Source organism: Pterocles gutturalis, unplaced genomic scaffold (genome assembly GCF_000699245.1).
Source record: "Pterocles gutturalis isolate BGI_N339 unplaced genomic scaffold, ASM69924v1 scaffold8634, whole genome shotgun sequence".
Lineage (NCBI taxonomy): Eukaryota > Metazoa > Chordata > Aves > Pterocliformes > Pteroclidae > Pterocles > Pterocles gutturalis.
In genome coordinates this window covers 19,428-41,613 of record NW_010133172.1, presented here as the reverse complement: position 1 = coordinate 41,613, position 22,186 = coordinate 19,428, and the positions used below count along the sequence as shown (strand labels likewise).

The following is a 22,186-nucleotide window of genomic DNA, read 5'->3' as shown; positions in this document are numbered from 1 at the left end:
TGTAGAGATATTAGAACTAGGATTAAAAAGGGACTAAGCAATTCCAAAGCCATTCTACGATTTGTCAAATCATTGGAAAAACGTTCGACAAGAAAAATTCCTTGTTAAATTAATCCTGTCCAATAATTTCTTCAACAAATATACCTCGCTAGTGTCAGAAAAATTCTAACCTGCCATAAAGGACAAGTAGCTTAATTCTGGTAAATTAGGGGATAAAGTCAAAAGAGTTACAATGAGCCTATTTCAAGCTTAAACATAACAATACAACAATTTTTTCACATTTTTGGTTAAAAAAAAAAGTTTTCAATCATGTACTTCCGCAAAATAAAGCCTTCGCTAGTGTCAGAAAAATTCTAACCTGACATAAAGGACAAGTAGCTTAATTCTGGTAAATTAGGGGATAAAGTCAAAAGAGTTACAATGAGCCTATTTCAAGCTTAAACATAACAATACAACTATTTTTTCACATTTTTTTTGTTAAAAAAAAAGTTTTCAATCATGTACTTCTGCAAGATAAAGCCTAAACAAAAAAGCTCTAAGAATCTTTACGATACACCAATACCACTTTAGTCAAACATTTGAATGGTACAGTATTTTAGCTTCAGAAGTTATGTCCCAAAATTGTAAAACAGACAGAAGATAAAAGAATGAAATAAATTTCTTGTTTGTTCTGTTTTAATACAAACCTGAAAACAAGACTGACTGCTAGCTCTGTGTTAATAACCTTACCAATACAAGGAGGTGAGAGCATTCCTAAAAAGATACCATACATGATTTCTATGTCAAAGTAGCCTCACAGAATCTTTTAGTGGTCTGAACTCCCCTCCCCCTCTAAATTATCAAATTGCAGCTACATGAGAATGAAGAAACATTTAACAGTTATGACTGCCAACCTTTCTGATTAGGAAAAGGTATTTTCCTCCAACTTTCTCCCCAAAAAATCTGCATCCAACAAATCTCAAGGAAACTAAAATTATGTTTTACTCTATATATCACTGATGAGTATTTGGAAACTGGACTTTAAATAGCCTAATTCCTGCACAGATATTCACAAATATTATTATTTAGCACTGATGAGTATTTGGAAACTGGACTTTAATAGCCTGATTCCTGCACAGATATTCATAAATATTATTATTTAGTACAAGCATATAAAGTATTTTCTTCCAGTATGACTTAACAGCAGTTGAGAAAAAAAACCAAAGCATTGCTAAATCCCAAAGTTTTCTGATTTCCTGCTGTTGTAATTTAAGCAATGCTTTGAAAGGGCAGAGCAGGAGATCTTTGTTTGAAAAAAATGACGCACGTGACAAGTAAAACCTTTTTGTAAGAGCTATCAAAAGGGGAACAGATAATCGACCAGAAGATCAACGCCCCACTCATACTCATAGAATTTACTAATCTAGACAAAAACCAGAGGCTTTAATGGAAATTCCATAGCTATACATTAGGAGGAATAAAAGACAAGTAATGGTTAACTGAAATCTGAAAGAAAGACCAGCTCCTGTAAAAATGTTGCACTCTTTCAACAAATTTATACCAACTTAATTCCTAAGATGATGGGAAGCTTATCAAACACTTGAGTAAAACATAAATTCTAAAACCAGTATGATGCATACGGAGATCCTGGAGCAAGCACTAAATGAGCTAGTTCAAATATCCTCGTCACAGCCAGAAAACGTGCTGCACCAGCTAATTTACTCCAATCCTAAGAGTAAGCTAATTTAATTCAAGGAGGTGGGCAGATGAGTTTGGAAGGCCCACGCTATCCAAGATAGTTGGTTAAGGTGGCAAAGCAGTTTTTACACAGTACAACACTGTGCAGTATAGACCCCCTCAAAAAAAAAAAAAGTACTACTACAGCTTATAAACTTTTTAAAAAGTTCTTAAACTAGCTTAATAGTTGTGTGAGTGAAGGCAGAAGTGGGGAAAATGGTTCGGTCCAAACTTTTGGTAAAGCCCACAGTTACTGTCACCTTCTAGAGAAGGCAACAGTTCACCATTTACCAGTTAAACAAAACTTCTTTAGAAAATCATCTTCCTGGTAGCTACATTCTCCCTATCAAAATCCTTTTTGTAAATGCTGTAATTAAGTAAGTGTAGTGTTAAATGGAAAGTGGAAAAACTTTTCCACTTCAGATTTTAAAAATTCAAATTCCATACCCATTTGATATGTGTTGTCTGGTTTTCTGTAGTGTTAAATGGAAAGTGGAAAAACTTCTCCACTTCAGATTTTAAAAATTCAAATTGCATACACGTTTGATATGTGTTGTCTGGTTTTAGGTTTGCTTTTTTTTCCTAGGCATCTTATAGAGACAGTATGTGTGCATACAGAAAAGTTAAAGGAGTTGACCAATGACCACCTTAATTTTTCAATAAATATATTTTATACCCAGGGGTCAACGGTATTGTGTGCGCAGTTACTTAAATTATCTTTAGTTAGATTGTCAATGACCACCTTAATTTTTCAATAAATATCTTTTATACCCAGGGGTCAATGATATTGTGTGTGCAGAGTTACTTAAATTATCTTTAGTTAGATTGCCATATCTGTAGTTATAAACTATAAGGTTCAGAAGTGTGCCCTCTATTTTATTGGAAAGCATAAAAATAAAACAGTACAGCACAAGGCAGACAGGTAGTGAAATATGCTTCTGATTTCACTTATGACTTGAATAACTCATTTGCAATGTAAAATAAAGCCTTACTACCTTTTTGGCATTATCACAGACAAATGCTTCATAAAGCCCTGCTGAAAATCTTAACCATTTTATAGGCTTTGAAGAGCTTACCCGACATGAGACAGAACCCAAAGCTTGGAGTAACTGTGTTAAAGCACCATTATGGACCAAATTTTGCTAGCTTTCAATAATTTAAAATATATTCAGCATTTTATGCAATCAGGTACAGGGGCAAAGCTTTCCTCCTGTTCCTTTCTGCAAACACTGTCTTTGCACTGTGATTATGGGTTGGTTTTTTTGGTTTGTTTTGGCAAGAAAACTAAGTTCAAGTAATACTGCTGAGAATATGGGAGTCCGATTTGCAACCCAGCCAGTCAATGATTTTTGCCTTTTTCAAGCCAGGTATGGTACACACTGATACTGAAGTTCTGGTGGACTTAAATGAAATTTATACATAGAAGGAGGACTTTGCCTCCCAGCTTTCATATAAAAATAGTAGTGCTAAAAAGGGGTTTTAAAACTGACTACTAGGAACAGTATGTTCCCTGATACATACCTACTATCTCTTTTCCCCAGCATTGCTAAAGGTTTGCCTAAGTCAGCAACGCTTCACGCCCAAGAAACACAAAATCTTCCCAGAGAAGAATGGAAAGTGAGAGATCCAAATTCAAATCCTGAAACTGCCACCTATTTCTTGTGTGACTGAACAAACATATCAATTTCCTCAGTTACCACTCTGTAAAGTCAGGAAAAATACCCCTGACACCTCCCCAGCCTTTCTCCTACCTTGCCTGCTATTTATTTAGACTGTAAAGTCTCCAGCAGAGGGAACATCTATCATACACTTGCACAGCACTTTGCATAATGAGGTACCCATTTAAACTGGAGAAAGTGATGCCATGCTGCAAATAATACACAAACATGAGAAGAGCAGAAAAAAAATATGTGCTTTGAAGCATCAAAGGATATTTAATTAGCATCACATCTTCTCAAAATAAATAACATTTAAAGGTAGAATTTCTGACTTTGTTTATCGGTCCTACAACACAGGGGAAAGAAGAAAAGTAATTATTAAAAGAAATAGCAGTCACCCCATTGCATGACCTCTGGGTACAAGTAAATCTATCTATTTGTTTAATTTGACTTAAAAGAAAAAGAGCATTACTTGAGAATCTTCCCAGCACTTGGCTGATCCTGTCCCCAGTAGTGAAGATCTAATCCAAAAGGCATGAGGGGAGCTTTAGCTCTTTCTTCTTCTAGTTTTCTTCTCTTACTGTCAGGCTCTTCTGAGGCTGCCGGCTCAGTAGTTGCAGACTCACTGGAGAAAATTGATGAAAAGTCAATACAGAACAGCAATAAACACAATAACTTTTTCTCTGCTTTTATTAGATTTTCACACCAATGGTAATATTCTCTTAGATCTAGGACTACAACTACCTTTACAGGGTTGTCTTTTTTTTTTATTTATTTATTTTTTAAAGGATACAGACCATAACACCACACACTCTATATACAGCACACTGCACCATGAAGCTTAACTACACATTCAGCTAGAGCTAGCTCAAACATATACCATGGGTGTAGAAACCTGGAGATCTAATGGGGAGGGTAGTGGATCATGCATGCTGCACCCTAACAGGAGCTACAGGGGTAGTACTGCAAACCATTTTTAGAAAGATCTTTCTTCTGTAAACTCATGCCCATGTTTGCACAGCAGTCACACAGATTGCAAAGTCTTTCTTTTGTTGACAAAATTCTTGCAGACTTATAATACTCAATGTGCAACACCATTGCAGAACTTATTAGTCCTCAAAAAACAGAGTACTACTATGGAGACCTTGGTAGTCACTGACAGAGCTTCAAATGCTTTTAGTCATCTTACTGAAATATTACACCAATGTCAAAACGTATACCTGAATACAACTCTGGAGTTCTAATGAAGCAAACCCCTTCCTCAGATTACATTCCAGTTTGCAGGTTTTGGGGGTTTTCCCGGCCAATGCAGAAGTGTCTTTTCAGAAACGTGCCACTAAGTAGATTATTCCACTCTTATCCACAAATCACAGATAAATGCTAGACAAGGCTGGAGTTTCACCAAGCTTTGAGCAGGATTGAATCAGTATAACATGTCTCCAGGCAGCACTCACAGCATAAGTCACTAGGAACCAAGAGATGATTGAAACTACTTCCCAATTTAGTATGAGGGTACGTTTTGCTTAGTTGCAAACCAAAAACTAGCCCAATAAATAGGGATGGGGTTTTTTTTTGTTAAGAGAGAAGGGAACACTTTATATTTTCATAGACACCATTTACACCAACTAAAACCAAAATCAAGTGAGTACTAAAAGATTCCTTAAGATCATGGTGAGTGAGTAGTAAAAGATTCACTAACTAAATCCCAAATATTAAACAGTGAATGTACATCTCGGTAAATTAATTGTAACGTCAAAATGAAACCAAGACAGCCTTAGCATCTTGCCTAGTTCATGACTGCTTTTCTGTGTGCTTTTGTGACTAATAAATACAAGTAAGAGCAAGAAGTTTCTACAAGAAGTAAAACAGAGATAACCTGGCTTGTGGAGGTGGTAACTTTGGTAATTTGTCTCTAATAAGTTTCAGTGTGGCAGCTGCACAGGTTGGATCGAGTTCATCTTCATTCCCTTTCAGCCGGGTACGGGAGCTCAGTGGAGCTGCTCCTATCGATGTCTTCCCCACCAGTGCTTTCGGAGGTGAGTGGGGTTCTAGCCCTGCAAAAAAACTTGATGTTTAGAAGTGATTCACTTCTCCAACCCTCAATGCTTCACAGTGGGGCCAAGCAGCTCAGGATGCTGATTACGTCTTGTTGCTTTCCGTTTGCATTAGACATCAATCACACTCATAGGCAGAGTGACATTTCTGCCTGTGATATTTTTCTTATTTTGGAACAGAAACAAACAGAGTAACTAACTACAGCAAACCAACTTTCAAATTTGTATGACATGGTGTGACAACAAAGAATGACATTACTTCACCTTGGAAAGACAGATTTTAACAACACATTTGCCTAAACTGCAATACCACTTTTTCTATATAAGTTTCTAGTGTCACATCCGCTTGCTGGCATGTCATTTCTGTACTCAAGGTTATATCAAGGTAAAATAGAAGAAGCACTACTGTTTAACAGCTGGAGTCCCAAAAGACACCTAAAAGCAGTAGAAAGCAAAAAGAAAGATGTACATCCATATCCTCCCGTGTGCCAAGATTAATTCTTTGTGGTGTCTCAGCAAAAAGTCCTGCTAAAAATCTTACAGCCTGGCAAAGAGAAACCACTCCTGGGTGGGGGATTCACTGCAACACAAAACTGATGAGAATGGGAACTATCGTCATGCAGCACAGCTGATGGTGAAAAAACAGTGTGTGTGAGGCACATCCCTGTTCTTTGATGATTCTCAGCTACCACATTGACCCTTCAGAACTGAGAATACAAAACAAAATAGATCTTTTTTTTTTTTCTTCCTGATTTGTTAAGGGGCAGCACCACTGAGAATAGCTGAGTTTTGATTCCTAAATACATCTGCAAACAGAATTATCTAGAGAACATTCTTCTTTCACAGATTCTAAAATGCACAATTTGCCAAGACAAAATACCTAAGTGCTGGTAGAAGCAATGAGTATACCCACTGAGTGCACTCAGGAGACAGTAGATGCCTGAGCTACACCCGAGGAACAAGCCCACTGCAAGGCAGCACCAGACACCAACGTTCAGCACCAGCAGCTCGGTGGTGGGGCAACTTAATTACTTTATCCAGCTAGATTAGACCGTCAGCCCGGACTGTAACGATGCAATTAGATAGGCTGAGCCGTTAGACAGCACATGCCTCTATTCGCTGAGCTAGAGAAGCAACTCCATTAGCTGGCAATAGTAACAAGAACTTTTCAGCCAACGACAGCTAAAAATGGAAAGACGTGATCCCTCATGCTAATATAATAAACCACATTTTCCCCGTCAGAAAGCCTTTTTATAAAAGAAGTGATTGAAATGCAAGGCCTCATCCCCCAAAAAAACCCTAAATCAAGACAAAAAAGTCATGGTTTCACAAGCCTAAAACTTTGAGCAAATTATTTCAGCCTTCTTCTGAAAAGCAACCCAAGTTTACCTGACATGTTTTAGCCATTATTGAATTGCAACTTTCAGTCTGTTACCCACTTCTAGCCAGCCCTGAAGTCGTATCCAGAAGTATTCTTGCTTTGCTAATCATTAAATATATCACAAGATATCAACTAAAAAAGGAAAAGCTAATGTGGTATGACCTGCCCTCTGAGTGGGAAATCGCAGGACTCATAGCAACAAGTGGCTTTGATGCATAAAATATTTTCATTTCAGAGAAAAAACTATTTTTCACGAGGAAAATCAGAGCAACTTGCCCTGACCCTGTATAAGGTCTTGCAGTAATTCATTCTGACCTCGACTCATTCGTACCACATGTTCCCTGTAACCTCTGGGGTGCAACCACACAGAAGGCATTGCCTGAACCTGGCCACAGGTCAAGTTGTTGAGCCAGTAACCTAGATCCACCCCCCAGATACATATGAGTCTAAACTTTCCAAGTACCTAGATCAGGAGCTGAGTCCTTGCGCAGGGAATGACATCTCCTCCTCGTTTTCCAAGGCTCTGGGCACTGAGAAGAATGCTCTGTCAACCCCCTGCTTAACCTAGTTCCTGGACATCCTCTCTTTGTGGGAGCCAATGATCTCAATTCAAAATCCACAAAGCCAGAGCCCCTCAGAAGGGCAGGGGAAGCAGCCACGCAGTTGGATCCGGCTTGTGTGCATGTGTAGCCTTTAAATTTTGCTGCATACAGCAAGTGGTCACTTCAGTCATTCCTAGAGCTTCTTAATACAACAGACACCAGAGAGGAGAGAGTCTCAGAACGCTTTCAAGGACAAGAACTCTTCTAGACCATCTAAGACCCTGTGTCTCTCTCTAGTACAGCTTATACTGGTAACAATGAAGGAAAATGTTTTAAGGGCGAGGTGATTCAGGGCAGAGGCCAGTACCAACTGTGGCAGATGGCTTACCTGTCCCTTTCAAAACAAGAGAGGGAAGGAAATAGTAGCTGGAGAAGGAAAGAGGACGAGAGAGCACTACTCATCAGCTGTTAGTAAACATTCATAGAGACTTCTCTGTCTTCTTGCTCTCCCACAACAACTCAATACATTCCTTCTGCTTATCCAGTATATGACAAAGAGAAATGGGGACCATTTTAACAAGACAGGTGAGGGGAGACAAGTATATTTGTGATTCAACTTGTGTGTGATAGTATTTTCCCGTGTCCATAGCGAGACCAGACCCAGATCTCGCAGGTTTACACATTCCACCTTTCCCAAGAAAAAGCTACTTGAGTATCATGTCGATACCCCACAGGAGTATGAGAGCAGGTATTTCAGAAGCGCCAGTCCTGCAGCTGTCCCAGAAAGACTTCAGCAAGCACCCAACTGGTCGAACATTTGCAGGCAGCAAGCATTACAGAGTGGGGAAAAAGACCTTCAGCAGAGTCTGAAGCTGGTGTCAAACCCAGCTCTTCCCTGACTCCCTGTCCTGCTCTCTGGAAAACACCACAAAACCAAAGCCCACGCTCCTAAGGCAGGGCATCTTGAAAGACAGTGCTGCTCCAGCTGTCCAGTGCCTCCTCAGAACTGAAGATAGCACGGACTGTGATGTGAAGAAGGATCATTCCATTTCAGTTTTTATGTCCTCGGATGGGAGGTAAGAACCTGCCTCCCAGCAGTAGACTGACACAGGCCATCTTGCTGCTGGCTGGTGATGCTGCTGAGCATGCCTGACCCTACTACTCCCTTACTCAGTGACATCCACATCACATTCTCTAATGAAAGTGATGAACATGCCACATCCATCTTGTCATCTAACTTGCCTTCCCAAAGTCAACAAGACTTTAAAGAACATTGTGAAAAAAAAATCATGTAAAGGACTAATCTGTGCAGGGGAAAAGGGTTTCCAAATTAGAAGAAGGACCAGCAATAAGGGAAATGGTAATTAAACATAATAGGATGGAACTAAGCAGAGAAATATCTAGGCTTAATAGCAGAAGAAATTATCTCATGACATTTACTAGGTCGTGGACTTGCCATTCAAGAGGGATAATGGTGCCTCCACAAAAATGTTTTTTAAACAGCACTTCAGTGAAATATTAAGGGAGTAATCTTGAATTTATGTATCTGGAAAGGGGGCAGGATAGGATTCCATCTCAGCTCCTGTCATAGGCTAGAAAGGGAAAAAGCCTTTCTCAGGTGCTTTGTATTAAAGTGAAACAGAATTGACCCCAAAGATTCTGCTATAACCACACTTTAAAATCATCAAGATTTGGAAGAGTAAACTTCCTTTAATTATAGTAACAGCTACAAACACACAGGCCCTTTGGCACGAACAAGATTAGCTGAGAAAAAATACATGATAGACTGTATCTGTAATGGAGAATTGCTTAGACTGTATTTAGCATTTAAAATTGCCTTTTTTTCATTTTTTTTTTCTTAAGTACAAGAATACCTTTCTGAAAAACATTGTTTAAAGCAACAGTTTTCAGAGCACTTGTATGTGTACTATTTACAGACTGTCTCAAGCCAGAATGCAGCAGGTATGTGTCTCACACCTTTCTTCCTCTTCAGAGAGAGTATGCACCTAGGTATTAAATGTTCTCAGGAAACCTTAGTTTTATTCCAATTTTTTCCTATGATGTTTACGGAAAGCGTGATTGCTCACTCACTACACTGATTTTGTTTGAGGGGGAGAGGATGTGAACAGCAGAGACAAGCAATCAGCATCACACAGAAAAGGCAAGAGAGATAAACGGACAATGTGACATTTAGACAGAAAAAAATCGCATCCAAAAGATCAATATAGGAATCCTTAAGAGTTACAAGAACAAAATATTTTCCCATTGATTTCTTATTTTAAACCATTAACAGAAAAATGGCTAAAGGTAAAATACACTATGACGTCAGTAACACCACATCTACTGTGGATTTTTTTAAAAAAATATGTTTATAAAATTAGTTTTTGCTAACAAGATAAAAGACAAGAGTCACCACACAGACAGCCTTGGCTGAATGGTATCCAATGTCAGGGTGGGTTTGTTTTGTTTTTAAAACATAGATGGGATTAAGTGCAGTTTATAAAGTAAAATTCTTCAGAATTCTGCTGTTCTGTTTTATTTAACACAAGTACAGTATCTGTGTTCAAACTGTTCCAATAGGAGCTTTTAGAAAGAATCATAAAAATGTTCAAATCCCCTTTTTTGTTGAAATTGACCAAATGGCACCTATTTGCCTGAAGCAATAAAGTAGACCGTGTTCATAAGATAAATCGATAGAAGGAAAGAGGGAGGCTGGGGTTTCAGCTGAAGTTAGACTGCTGAATGCTGACATTATTGATTTTAGCTAGTTCAGCTGGCCTTGTAATTAAAATGTAAATGTGAGAAAGAGATTATGTCCTGACAGAAATAGTGGGATTAGGGGGAGATAAAAGCCCCTCAGTGAAAATTCAGAGAAAGAGCAAGCACAAGTTTCCTCAGCTGTGTGGATTTAGACGAAATCTAGCTACTTTCAGATTCACTTAACTTTAATTGAAAAAATGGAGATAGAATATAAACAAGTATCATGGACTTCAACTTTCCTGGAAAAAATATAATACTTTCTGTTTCCCAATTGCTGAATCTTAGTCAAGCCAAATGTATGGGATTTATATTAGTCCAGACACTCTCTGGGACTGTCAGGAAAATCCAGGTACAGTATTTCCCCACCTACCCTCTACTGTGCTCCTAATGAAAAAAAAAAAACCTGCATGCATTTTACTCAGGAAGCACAATAAGCTTTATTGCTAACTGAACAGAACTTTGCAAAGCTTACTTCATATGAACTTGCAGACCAGAGGGTTCAAGTCAGTGTCTGAGGTGTTGCTTCCAAATAGCTTCAGTGTTTCAGGATCAGTACTGCCATACCGCTCCGTGCACAAGAGGGCGTGTGAACAAAATTAACACAGGTGATCACATGGTAGGAAGATTTCATTATCTCTGAAGGTTCTGCTACTCATAAGGGATGGGGATTTGAGTTATATGTCAACCCTGACAGAGATCTGATCTTTATGAAACCAGGACAAATCGAAGGAATATACTTTTTTTTTTATTTTTAATGGGGATCAAATTTCCTCTACCTAAAAAAATAAAAAAAAATTATCAGGCTCTTTTCTTGTTAGTATCACTCTAAAATGAGGGAAAAAAAAAAACCTATTATGAACAAAACCTTAGAAGTATAAATACAGGGATAATACTGATTAAAACTCTTACCATTTATTGTGGAAGGATGCTGAAATGCCAGAGGTGGCTTTAGCAAATATTCTGAGACACACATAAACTGTGTGTGCACTCAAAGCAACTCATCACATGGACAACTGCACATATTACTGTTTCTGTATAAATTACCCAACTTTTTAAAAGTTGTCAAGGAGTCTCTTACAATCAGAGGTTTTAAACAACCAAAACAGATGCCTTTGAATGCAGATATGCTCATTTACATTTATCTAAAATTTTAGGATTCCACTTTGGAAATTCAAATTAAAGAAAAAAGATAACATCTAAGTCAGTTAACTAGAAGAGTTCATTAACATTACATAAATACTTTGTCTTACTAGAATGACAGAATATGTTAATTTGATATAATGTTGTCATTAATTAACCCATTTGTTGTTGTTCTACAATCATAGCTAAGAATTTGAATAAATCAAAGATGCAGAGTTCAGATTAAAACCCTTCTACACCTTACACCCTGATCTTTTAAACTTCTTTCTTACAATTTTGTAGTCCCTGGCCATTGTATAGTTGCTATGAGGTACACTACTATTGCAAACCAACAGGAAGTATTATCAGCATCCTGTGCAGTGACTATTAATTTCTAAGAACTTTAGTAGGAATCAAATCCCACGTCCTGTCAGATTTTCTGGGAACCTTATTTACACAGAAGAACCTTGCCTGAGAGTGAGCAAGGTCTGCATGATCAGCTGGCTAGGATGCATCAGAAGAAATACCTACAATCAATATTTCTACATGGATCTAGAAGTATTTTACTGGAAGTACTATCTTTTTTTTTTGTAAACGTGCAAAGTTACCTTCATTACAAATACTGTATTATAATAAGTTTTACTCAATTATTGTCCTAAGTGTAGCTATATAGAATGTGTTTGTCCATTTACAGACACATTCAAAGCATACTGACATAATGAGGCAACCTCACTTGTAAACTTATAATTAAATACTTCTTCTGTTGTATATGCTAAGAAAAACTGAGACCACACAACACGGTTGATTACAGTAGTTCAGGACTGGGGTTCTAACTTCAATGCTGAATATCTGTTATCTATAAATCTATGGTAAACCAATGCATCCCATTTCAACCATGTAATGATGTCTGGGTTTTTTTAAAAGTATTTATAGCAATATTAACAGAAATCTTCTGTTAAATACTCGACTTGTCTATGGAGAGAAACACAACTGTGTGTTAATGGCATTTTCCAAATTTGTTAAAAAGGAACACAAATTTCACAGGGTAAAGAAAGGTAAATAGGTAAATCTGCCTGTCCTTCTCCCTGCAAAAGCTATTTGCTTTTTCCCCTTAAAGAAGTCCAGTAATACCCAGAAGTCCTTATTTAGCCTAGATAGTGTAATACAAAGTCTCAAAGTCACCTCCTGCGAACTGTGCTTCGCACACTCTGAGGTCTGCAGGTTTGTTTTCACTGTGGCCTCCACTGAGACATTTCTCCACCTAAACTGTTCTCCATGTTCTTCACATGCAGGAAGAATTCCCCGAGGAAGTTCCTGAGGTTTGGAGATCAGACAAATCAAACCAGACTAAAAAGCTATTAGGCTTTTAAAGCAGAACCCAGACAAACTGAGAAATCATTGTAATAAGGGAAGACAAAGCTTAAGTACCATTTTTAATTTCCATTTAGCCAGCACACGTGTGTCTATTTAGCGATTCTACAGCCAGTAGAACCTCAGCAACTTCATTCCCAAATAATAATGTCATCAAAAACATTTGTTTTCATTACAACTAAGGTAGGGCACAATCATGTGGTTAATCATGGCAATGCACAGTTTTATGACCTGTAGTTGATGAAAACAATTAGCCAGACTGCTCTTCAGACATACATCTCGCCCCTGATAAACCCACCTTACATGTTGTATGAAATACAGCTACCTGTTAGCAACGGAAGCTGCTGCACCAGTCCTGCACTTGTGCTCTCTTACGTGCACTGAGCCATCCTTGAGTCAACTTCAAGATCATTGCCATGATAATCTCTCTCCTGTGGAAGCCTAGACTTGATCAACACCCTACGATTTTAAAAGCAATTACAAAATGACTTTTTTCAAATGTGCCTACCACTGGAAAACTCTACTCAATCCTAATAACAGAAAACTAAGAAGTATTTTCCTAAAGAACTAATTAGCACTCAAAACAAGCCTTTTACTGAGTGTTTTAGAGATGTTTAGATGTTGTAGTTAGGGATGTAAACTCAACACTTAGGATTCATGCTTTTTCCCCATGTTTTCCAAAAGATTTTCATGTGTACCATTAAAAAACCCCACAGAATAGAGGAAAACCTAACTGTAAAATCAACAGATAATCATTCTGTATCAACTAAATCTGTTAAACGTTTCCATGGAGGAAAAGAGACCAGTATGAAAGCCATCATTTCTTCACAGGTCAAAATAAGTGCTTTCTGTTTCACCATATCAACACCTGCATGCATACTCTTTTTGCCATGTTTAGCTTTGTATCTGTTATATAAAACAGCAAAACAGTTTTTATGGGAGAAACTTAATTTAGATGTAGCACATTACTATTGTATGCAGTAACTAAAAACGCTGCTTTCCTATTTTCCACATCAAAAATTAAGGAGACAAATAGAGCTGAGACAGTCAGCATAGTGAAGCTACACAGCAATACACGTGGTTAGATAACATGCAAGGCTTCAAATTCGGTGCCGTTGCTCCCGGCATGACACAGATGAAGCATTAGTACTGGCCATGCAAACAAAAAACATTTAAAAGCATTTAGAAAATCTTTTCTGTAGGGAATAAAAGAATCAGATTCCAATAAATCAGAAATTAATTTTCCTATTTTTTTGTTCTGTAAAGATGACTCTATTATATTGATATTTCTGAGGCAGTTTTGCTTTTAATCATTGCGTGATTGCATGCCTTGATGGATGCCAGCCAAGAGAATAAAACTTTTTAAAACAATATACATGGAAGTCTGCTGCTTAGGAAGAGGTCAGAATATACCTAGCCAATACAAACAAGTGCAATTTTCTGAATAAATGCCCCAAAATGCATGCCTTTTACTTCTTCAAATCTGAAAATTCAATCATGCAGTAGACTATGCAGTATTTTATTGTTATTTCTAATACAGGCTTTTTAATGTTCAGAGAAAATGCAAAAGCTGTAAAAATCCCACACTTTTAATGAATGGTCCCAATAGCAAGTTCATTCATGTTTCTAAAATGCTCATTGAGAGCTGCACTAGATAGCTTGTGCAGTCTGAAGCACTCCTAATTCTATGTAAAAAACAGGTGGCAACTTCTCTACTAAAAAACTAGTCTGGTATGTACACCTTACTTGTTGCGGGTATAAGCCTTCTTTCCCATGTTGCTATGACATTTCATATTAAAAAATAAAAAGCTACTTAACACACAGAAAAGGCATGACCCAGACACCCATCAGATTAGGAAAGGCAACATGGGGACATTGGACCCACAAAGGCACAGCACTCTGTGATGGGAAGAGGGAAGAATTTCTGAAATGGGTGGAACTAACCTTTGGGATTTTAGAACAGCAGCTTTGATCCTGATATGAAAGAAATCCCAAGCAGGCTTTAAGATGCAATGTGAAACACTGAAGTAGCTATCAGGGACTGAAAAAACATTTTGGCTTAAGGCTCAAATACAAGAGAAATAATCTGATTAACCACATTTTAAATAATGGTTTGTGTTCTTGACTGTACAGTCATTTCTCATATTATTTTGGATAAGGATGAAACTCAATAACCAGTAGACTGCTTCCATGCTAATATTCCCAAGTCAGGTGGCTTCCTCATGTCACGACTTGTAAAATGGCAACAGCACTGCCACGTACCTCAAAGCAGTATTGTATAAGGAAGTTCATGAACACATGCATTGAGACACAGACAAGAATTATGAATTGGGAAAACCCATTAGTAGACAACAGTTGCTGAAGATGGGCACTTTGAACTAGATCCAAGAATTGTTCCACTTTTACATGAAAAAGCACCTCTCTCAAAGCGGATCACTTCCCCACATGGTTCAGAGCTCAGCTGCAAGCTGTGCCAAGACCACCAACGGCAGGAAGGAATCTCTCACCCTGGCATCAGCACCGAATCCTCTCTATGGCACAAGAATGACATCAGAAGCTGCACGGTTCCATCCCTTACCTTATCCACCTCGAGGCTTTAAGCCAATGCAACCCACAGCTGACCAGCAAAAGCCCAGAATGTGGGAAATCTCAAGTGGAAACAAAATTTTATCTCTCCTTAGAGCTTTATTTTAAATGAATAATGCCTCAGTTTTTAAGGGGTTAGAAATACTAGCTATACAAGGGCAAGTTACCCTTCAATGGATATAAGCAACGTCGGTGCAGAGTCCTAAGAACCTGAGTAACCCTATGAAAACTATTTTCACAGCACTGTTTCTTTGTCAGCCCAATATTCCTCCTTAGCAACACGATGTATTCACAACAGCTCCATGGGACCACAGGATGGCTGGTCTCTTGTCCGTTGCAGACATCAGGTACAAGTGTAAATAAGGATTATACAAATGGGAGGTCATTAAAAGTCCGGTAATGCTAATTTGGCATGACACCCCTAATGGGTTATATCTTCACACTTCAGTTATCTAATCACCTAAATTCTTTTAACAAATTTACATTTCATCTTATACATGGAGATTCAAATTGACTTGTTTAATTCTCCCTCCACCCAAACTGTACTCATGCTCACTTCATCTTGTATATTAAATATCATAAATTTTGAGATCATCATCAACTACATATATATGCAGATAATACAACCATACATGTCTATATACTTATGCATACAAAACTTCTCCTGTCTCTAAATATCTTTTCTTTTTTCACAAACTTCAGATCTCAGAAGAATGACAAATACATGTATGCATCATCAGAAATAGCATCTCAGCTTGAAATTTACCCTGCTGGTAGGATACTTCCATTTTCCTAACAGAAGTGAAGGGGAATAAAGTGACTTTTAAACCAATAATTTAAATTTCATATTTCAATCCATTTCCACAGTCATGTTTTACAACTTTAACTTTTAATACTAAACAGGAAAACAAACGGAGGAGCTCTTCACTCTTCCTCATTTGTTCAGGAAAAGTAGGAAAAAAGCCTTAAATTGTTCACACCTTCTATAGAACGAGATTTTATTTTACATGGAAGGTTTAATATTCCAGATAGAACATTTCACTTGCACAGGCTTTCATTTTCCTCGCTTGGAGTCCTCATGAACCAAAAGTGAACTAAAGAAATGTAGCAAAAACTCACCTGGATTATATTAAGGTAAAGTCACTGCTAGGATAACTGCACTTGCCCATGGAACAAAGAACCATATTTAATTAGAGGGGCAGCTGCCTAACGCAGCTGCTACTATGAAATCAATATATGTTTGTGTATTTTAATGTGATAATTCACTTTTCTAAACCAAATGTGCCAAAGGCATGCTTATTTTGTTTTTTGCCTATTAAAAACACATGCAGAACAAAGTCCAGTAGAGTAAATATAGATCTCCATTTTCCTCATGCAGACCTGAAGTAACTACACAGAAGTTAGCTGACTTATGCAACAGTTACATATCAGCTTCTGAAATAGATTCTGAACTAGTAACTGACCAGTTGGTCCAAGAACGCAATTAAGTACACAAAGACAGAAGAAAACACATGCTTAAGAGATTGCCTGAATTATTTTCAGGAATTCTGAATTCTTTTCAGACTATTTCCTGAACTGGAAGCTCACATAATAACTTTAAATGGCATCAAGAAAAGCTGAATGCCTTCAAGAACATCAGGTATTTTTTTTTATGCTATTTTTAACAAACACATCAGAGAAAGAACACCCAAGTGTGACCATTAGCTCCTACGTAACTACATGTATACAAAATGAGACAGATGTTTTGTCTTTTGATTGATTGGCTTCTTCACTATAATATGTTTTCCTAACAGCAATAGTTTAAATACAAATTGGGAATTTCTTAATCCATTTAATATAGATTTTTAAAATATCCTTGAGTACATAGTAGGCTTGTTCTTTTATCCTTTTCCGTGAGGAGGAAATAAAGCAGCAGCGTGATACAAAGGGTGGTAAGATGCTTTATTTTTCAAAAATGTGTATCCATGAGAAAGGCAGGGAAAGGAAAGGGAGAGATTTTTTTTGAGGGAAGAGATTAATATACTTCACTTCCAGTGGAAGTTGCCAAGTATGAACAGAATTTTTGCATGTTAGGATTCATCAGGTGCTGTTAAAAATATGAAAAACAAGTTCCAGTGTCTGGAAGTATTTAGAAAACACCAGTTTTGGCACAAGGAATACTGACAAAGGAAGGAGAAAAAAACCCCAAAAGAACCATAGCTATGTTAAAAACTAATCTCATTTGCTCATTCATTTACTATCACTACCACTGTTTTTGGATTCTTTCATTAGTCATGTATACATAAGAAGATTTTCACAACTGTCTGGAAGGCTGCAACCCCTATCTTCCATTATATTCCTTTTCTGAAAGTCCCAGTGTTAGCAACAATGAGAACTTAGTATCTATTGCAAGACGGAGGTAGCTGGGACAGCCAACATATACTGGCATAATTTTATAAAAATATAACATTTTGCCATGAACAAAAAAAATAAGAAGCTGCCCAGTTCCAGAGCTTGCATCCTACAGCCCTTCACCCCTGTTCTATATTCTCGTCTAACACACACATCCACTTCCCATTTCACTATCTCAGTACTCCCAGTTCCACTTCATCTTCCCCAACTCTTGATTGGACAAAGTAAGCACCTACAGACTGTTTCAAGCAACACATGCTAACAGTCATGCCAAAGCACATTGCAGCTACCTGCTCATCAGGGCACCAGTCAAATCTCAGTCCTCTATATAGTTGCTAATTTCCTCATTTTTTTTCAAAGTATGGAGGAACGGAGACATCTATCTCCTTCTAACATGCTGGAACCAGATGCTGCAAGCCCTTAGATGGGGAACACAGATATACAGAAAACCAATGCAGGCCTCACTTCCCAGGGTGCCCTGGTAGATTAAGTCTAGATGGGGTAGGTAGACTGAGGCATCAGCAGGACTTCACACTGGAGACATCATAGAGCTGACCCCAGCCACTACAGGTGATCGTTACTGATCATCTCTCTTTATCTGTAGCCAAATTTGATAGAAGACAATAAAAAGGGCACTTGAGCCACATCATCTTGGGTTTACACAGGCACTTCCCCTTGTTTCATAGAATCACAGAATGGTTTGGGTTGGAAAGGACCTTCAAGATCATCCAGTTCCACCCCCCTGCCACAGGCAGGGACACCTCCCACTAGCCCAGGTTGCTCAAAGCCTCATCCAGCCTGGCCTTTCAGCAAATAGAAACATTTGGCTTACACAGGTAACAGCTGCAGCCCGACTTTTATGATGCAAACTGCAGATAAGTCAAAAATAAGCATGAACAGGATAGAAAAAGCACAACACAGCACCAGGCTTACACAAATACTCATGGAGAAATGTTTGAGAAGAAAATTATTAGTGTCCAAGGTTTTCAACTTCTGTGTGATGGCAGCTACCCTCTCCTTCTCTACAATCTACAGAAATCTTCTGAATCTTAAAAAACACAATGCTACACAGAGGCAAAGCTTCAGACACCTAATAAACCAGATGTACAAAGGACAACGAATAATCCATGGAAATTTAATTATTTAAGATGAACTTTCCTCAGTAACCCCCCTCTTGATTTCACCAAAACACAACAAGTATATCTTTATTTAAAAATAATTTCTTTAGAATGCATTAAAAGAAGCCAAGACTATTTTGTCACCTGGTATGTTCTCAGTGGCTAGCACTCTGCACTTGAAAAAAAGCCTTCTTTCTGAGCTGTAAGCTGGCCACCCTATGGGAGGAAGTGGCTGTGCATCTCCAACTGCTATTTATGCAGACAATAATACAAAACCATCCCCATCTCACCATACTGTTACCAATATTTCTGATATTCAGGCTCATTTATAGCTTTACTTTGCAATCCCTTCACCCCAAGTGTTTGTTTAGCACACTTAAGCATACATGGCGCCGCTTCTGGCTCTAAACTACAGTGGAACATGATGGAATGAAATAAGCTTCTCATCTCAGTTGCTCTTGCTCCTAGAAAGTATTTGTTTATCTAGAGCCAATCGCTGCTCCCGTATCTATGTAATGACTTCCTCATAGCAGTCAGAGATTACCCACACCACTGATCACTTTATTACTTCAGAATGGCTGTTTATTTATTTTAGTGCAGCAGTAACATGCAGGGATAAAGCTCGTCACAGCTGGGCAAACTCACCATATTCCTTACGCAGGTGGTCTGGAATGTGGGGCTCATAACCTTCCTTCTCAGGGACCTCCACAAATTCATCTTCATCCTCATCGTCGTCATCGTCATCCAAAGCTTTCATCTACAGAGATATTTTTGTTGTTTTTTTTTTTTTTTTAATGTGAAGACTCCTTTTCATTTCCCTTCACACTGAAAATATTTTGCAGACATCTTGATAACCCTACCGAGACTGCTCTGTGTCAAAAGTATTTCCCTAATTATGTATTTAATCTTTATCTAAGATTAGGCCTTTACCTAACATTTTATCTCTAAAGCCAAACTCTGTCCTAAGGGCTTCTTTAAAGCCCCTTTTATCCATTAGAACATATGCAGTTGGTGAAGTCTGAGAAAGTGTGAAGCTATAAAATAAGACCAAAAAAATCTTAAAATAACATAAAGATTTTGGCTTAATGAGCAAATGATAGCCCTATCTCTTCTCCATTGGTTGATTTTACACATTTAGCTGCGCCCAAATAGTCTCTGGCATGTTAAATAGTATCACAAATTGTTTAAGAGCTCAGAACCAGAGCAGGCAAACAGGAGGGGAAGCAGATGGACTGGCAAGCTAACACTGAACAAAGTAAGAATATTCTTATCTGTATACTACAGTATATCACTGTGTTTCTTCAGAACAGCACTAAAAATAATTTGATACGTTCATTTCTTAACTAATTTGGTACATCCCAACAATTCATACCATTAGACCACACACATTACTATGCTCAAGACCAACAAAATAGGACTTTTAAATGTGTACTTGGTCTATATTCCAGTCTGAAATAGAACACCTATGACTAGCTGAAAAATAAAAATGGAGCTCCTACCAACAAGCAGGGTAATTTGTTCCCATAAGTGGCTTCCTATATATAATCATAGACTGATTAAGGTTGGAAAAGACCTCAAGGATCATCAAGTCCAGCTGTCAACCCACCACCACATTTCAGATAGTTACTACTGTACATGTGCCAGCAAGTGTCCACATTTTTTTCTAAACTTGTTCCATACCTGGAAAGGAATTTTTCTTCTAAACTACATATAACCTAAAAGAACCTGTGCCACCTCAGACATGACCTGTGCTATCAGCACTTTAAAACAGCAAATGCCAGCTATTCTAAAACAACCCTAAAAAGGCAGCAAAAGCCACCTTAGGAGTCACCTAATTCTTAACAACATAATTAGCAGGTTATTGTATGTCTGACACGCACTTTTACAAGTCTAGGAAATAATAAGGGGTTCCCACTAAAACCAACCTTACCACAGGCTATCACTTTTTTTAACTTCACTGCAGCAAGCCAAAGCTATAGATAAGGAATGGCAGCATTTTTACTATTTTCAGCCGTGTTCTTTACTTCTCTTACTGCACCTGACTTAGGTTGATATTCACATCAACTACTCATTGTTACAAGCACTGGAGGATACTGCAGGTTTTGCCTGCAGCAGAATTTTCCCAATTTAATTCACTACTCTAATCTTGTGTCACAGCTGCACAGCTGAGTTCCTTTAAATCACAGATATACTCTGAATCCAAAAAACCTAGAAACTAATCTTGGTTTACTGCATGTAGTTAAAAATTTAAAATAAATAATTTAAGAATCAGCATTTCTTTTTGGTCAATATTACTTGTAAACTGGAATGAATTAATTTCTAATAAAGAACAATACTTGATATTAATACACGTATTGATACACTTTAACATATAATGGTGCAAGTTAGAAGTACAATTCTTCCCTTCGTTTAAAAATTGACTTTGATTTAAGAAAGCTGCAGTTCCAGTCAAAAAAAGGAAAAGAAAAAGAAAAAATATTTACTGCCCTAATGAACAGAGTAGATGTACTACTGCATTCTTACCAGACACCTAATTAGTCTTAATTTTAAAAAAGTCTCAGCATAACCATGTTTGAAAGTACCCTGCTGCCAAAGATAGGTAACAACCACAACATAGTCTCTTTAGCCCAATTATCACTACCTCTAGAGTTGTCAACCTTCTGCAATCATTCTTCCTCATCCAAAAGAAAGAAGCAGTTCAGGCCCTACCTGGCATGGCCAAGACAGATGCTCACCAAACCTGACTGCTGCAGCAGAAACCAAAACAACATTTCTAATGCAAAGAAAGGGTCAAATATTCTACCACTAATCACACACTCGCAAAGGCACGAAAGACTAGACATGAAAGAAGCATATCTGCATGAAACTGCAACTTTTAGAAGACCTTCCCGATGGCCTTTAGAAACAAAAGCATCCTCAGGTTTTGTACTCCGCACAGTAGAAGAGGGCTAGAAATTGAAGAGAATTTAGTTTGTTTGTATTTTGGTTTCAAAACTCTGCTGGTGTTGTCATCCCTTTTTTATCCATGAGGGGCAATTTAATTAAGTTTGGAAATACATCCACTCTCATTTCTCCAGCTTGAAGCAGGGCTACATTGGACTTTCCATACTCAGTTTCCATTTCTCATTTAACTATTAAAAAAGATTTTTCCAGGCTAAAACTTGCCATGGATGATCTTAGTCTACAACTTTGTGCCATAACGTAAAAGCTGACCAACTTTCACCTTATAAAACAGGGAAAGCAAATTTGTATATTTCCATAGTTTTTACTCAGAAGTAACTGTAAACAAAAACCAGCAACAGGTTTAAGGAATTGAGAAATAATGTCAAACCAGTAAGAGAAAGAAAACTCAGTTCAGACTGACCATTTAACTTAAATCACTAGATTATACCTAAAATATCAGTGGGTATAACACAAGTAGTCACGTGCACAGCATATCTGAGAGGACTAGAAAGAATTCAGAAGAGTACTATCTTTAACTGAAGTCTCT

The 22,186-nt window shown here is 37.8% G+C and overlaps 1 protein-coding gene across 1 annotated transcript in view; it reads right to left on the bottom strand.

The window, feature by feature from the left end:
- Nucleotides 1–22,186, bottom strand: part of UVSSA (UV-stimulated scaffold protein A) — a gene marked incomplete at its 5' end in the record, with an annotated part of 52,675 nt that overhangs the window by 11,191 nt on the left and 19,298 nt on the right. The window contains 3 exons of the mRNA XM_010081128.1: nt 3,847–3,999; nt 5,251–5,428; nt 19,342–19,453. Of these exons, the coding sequence (XP_010079430.1) occupies nt 3,847–3,999; nt 5,251–5,428; nt 19,342–19,453 (443 nt within the window). The remainder of the gene's footprint in view (nt 1–3,846; nt 4,000–5,250; nt 5,429–19,341; nt 19,454–22,186) is intronic.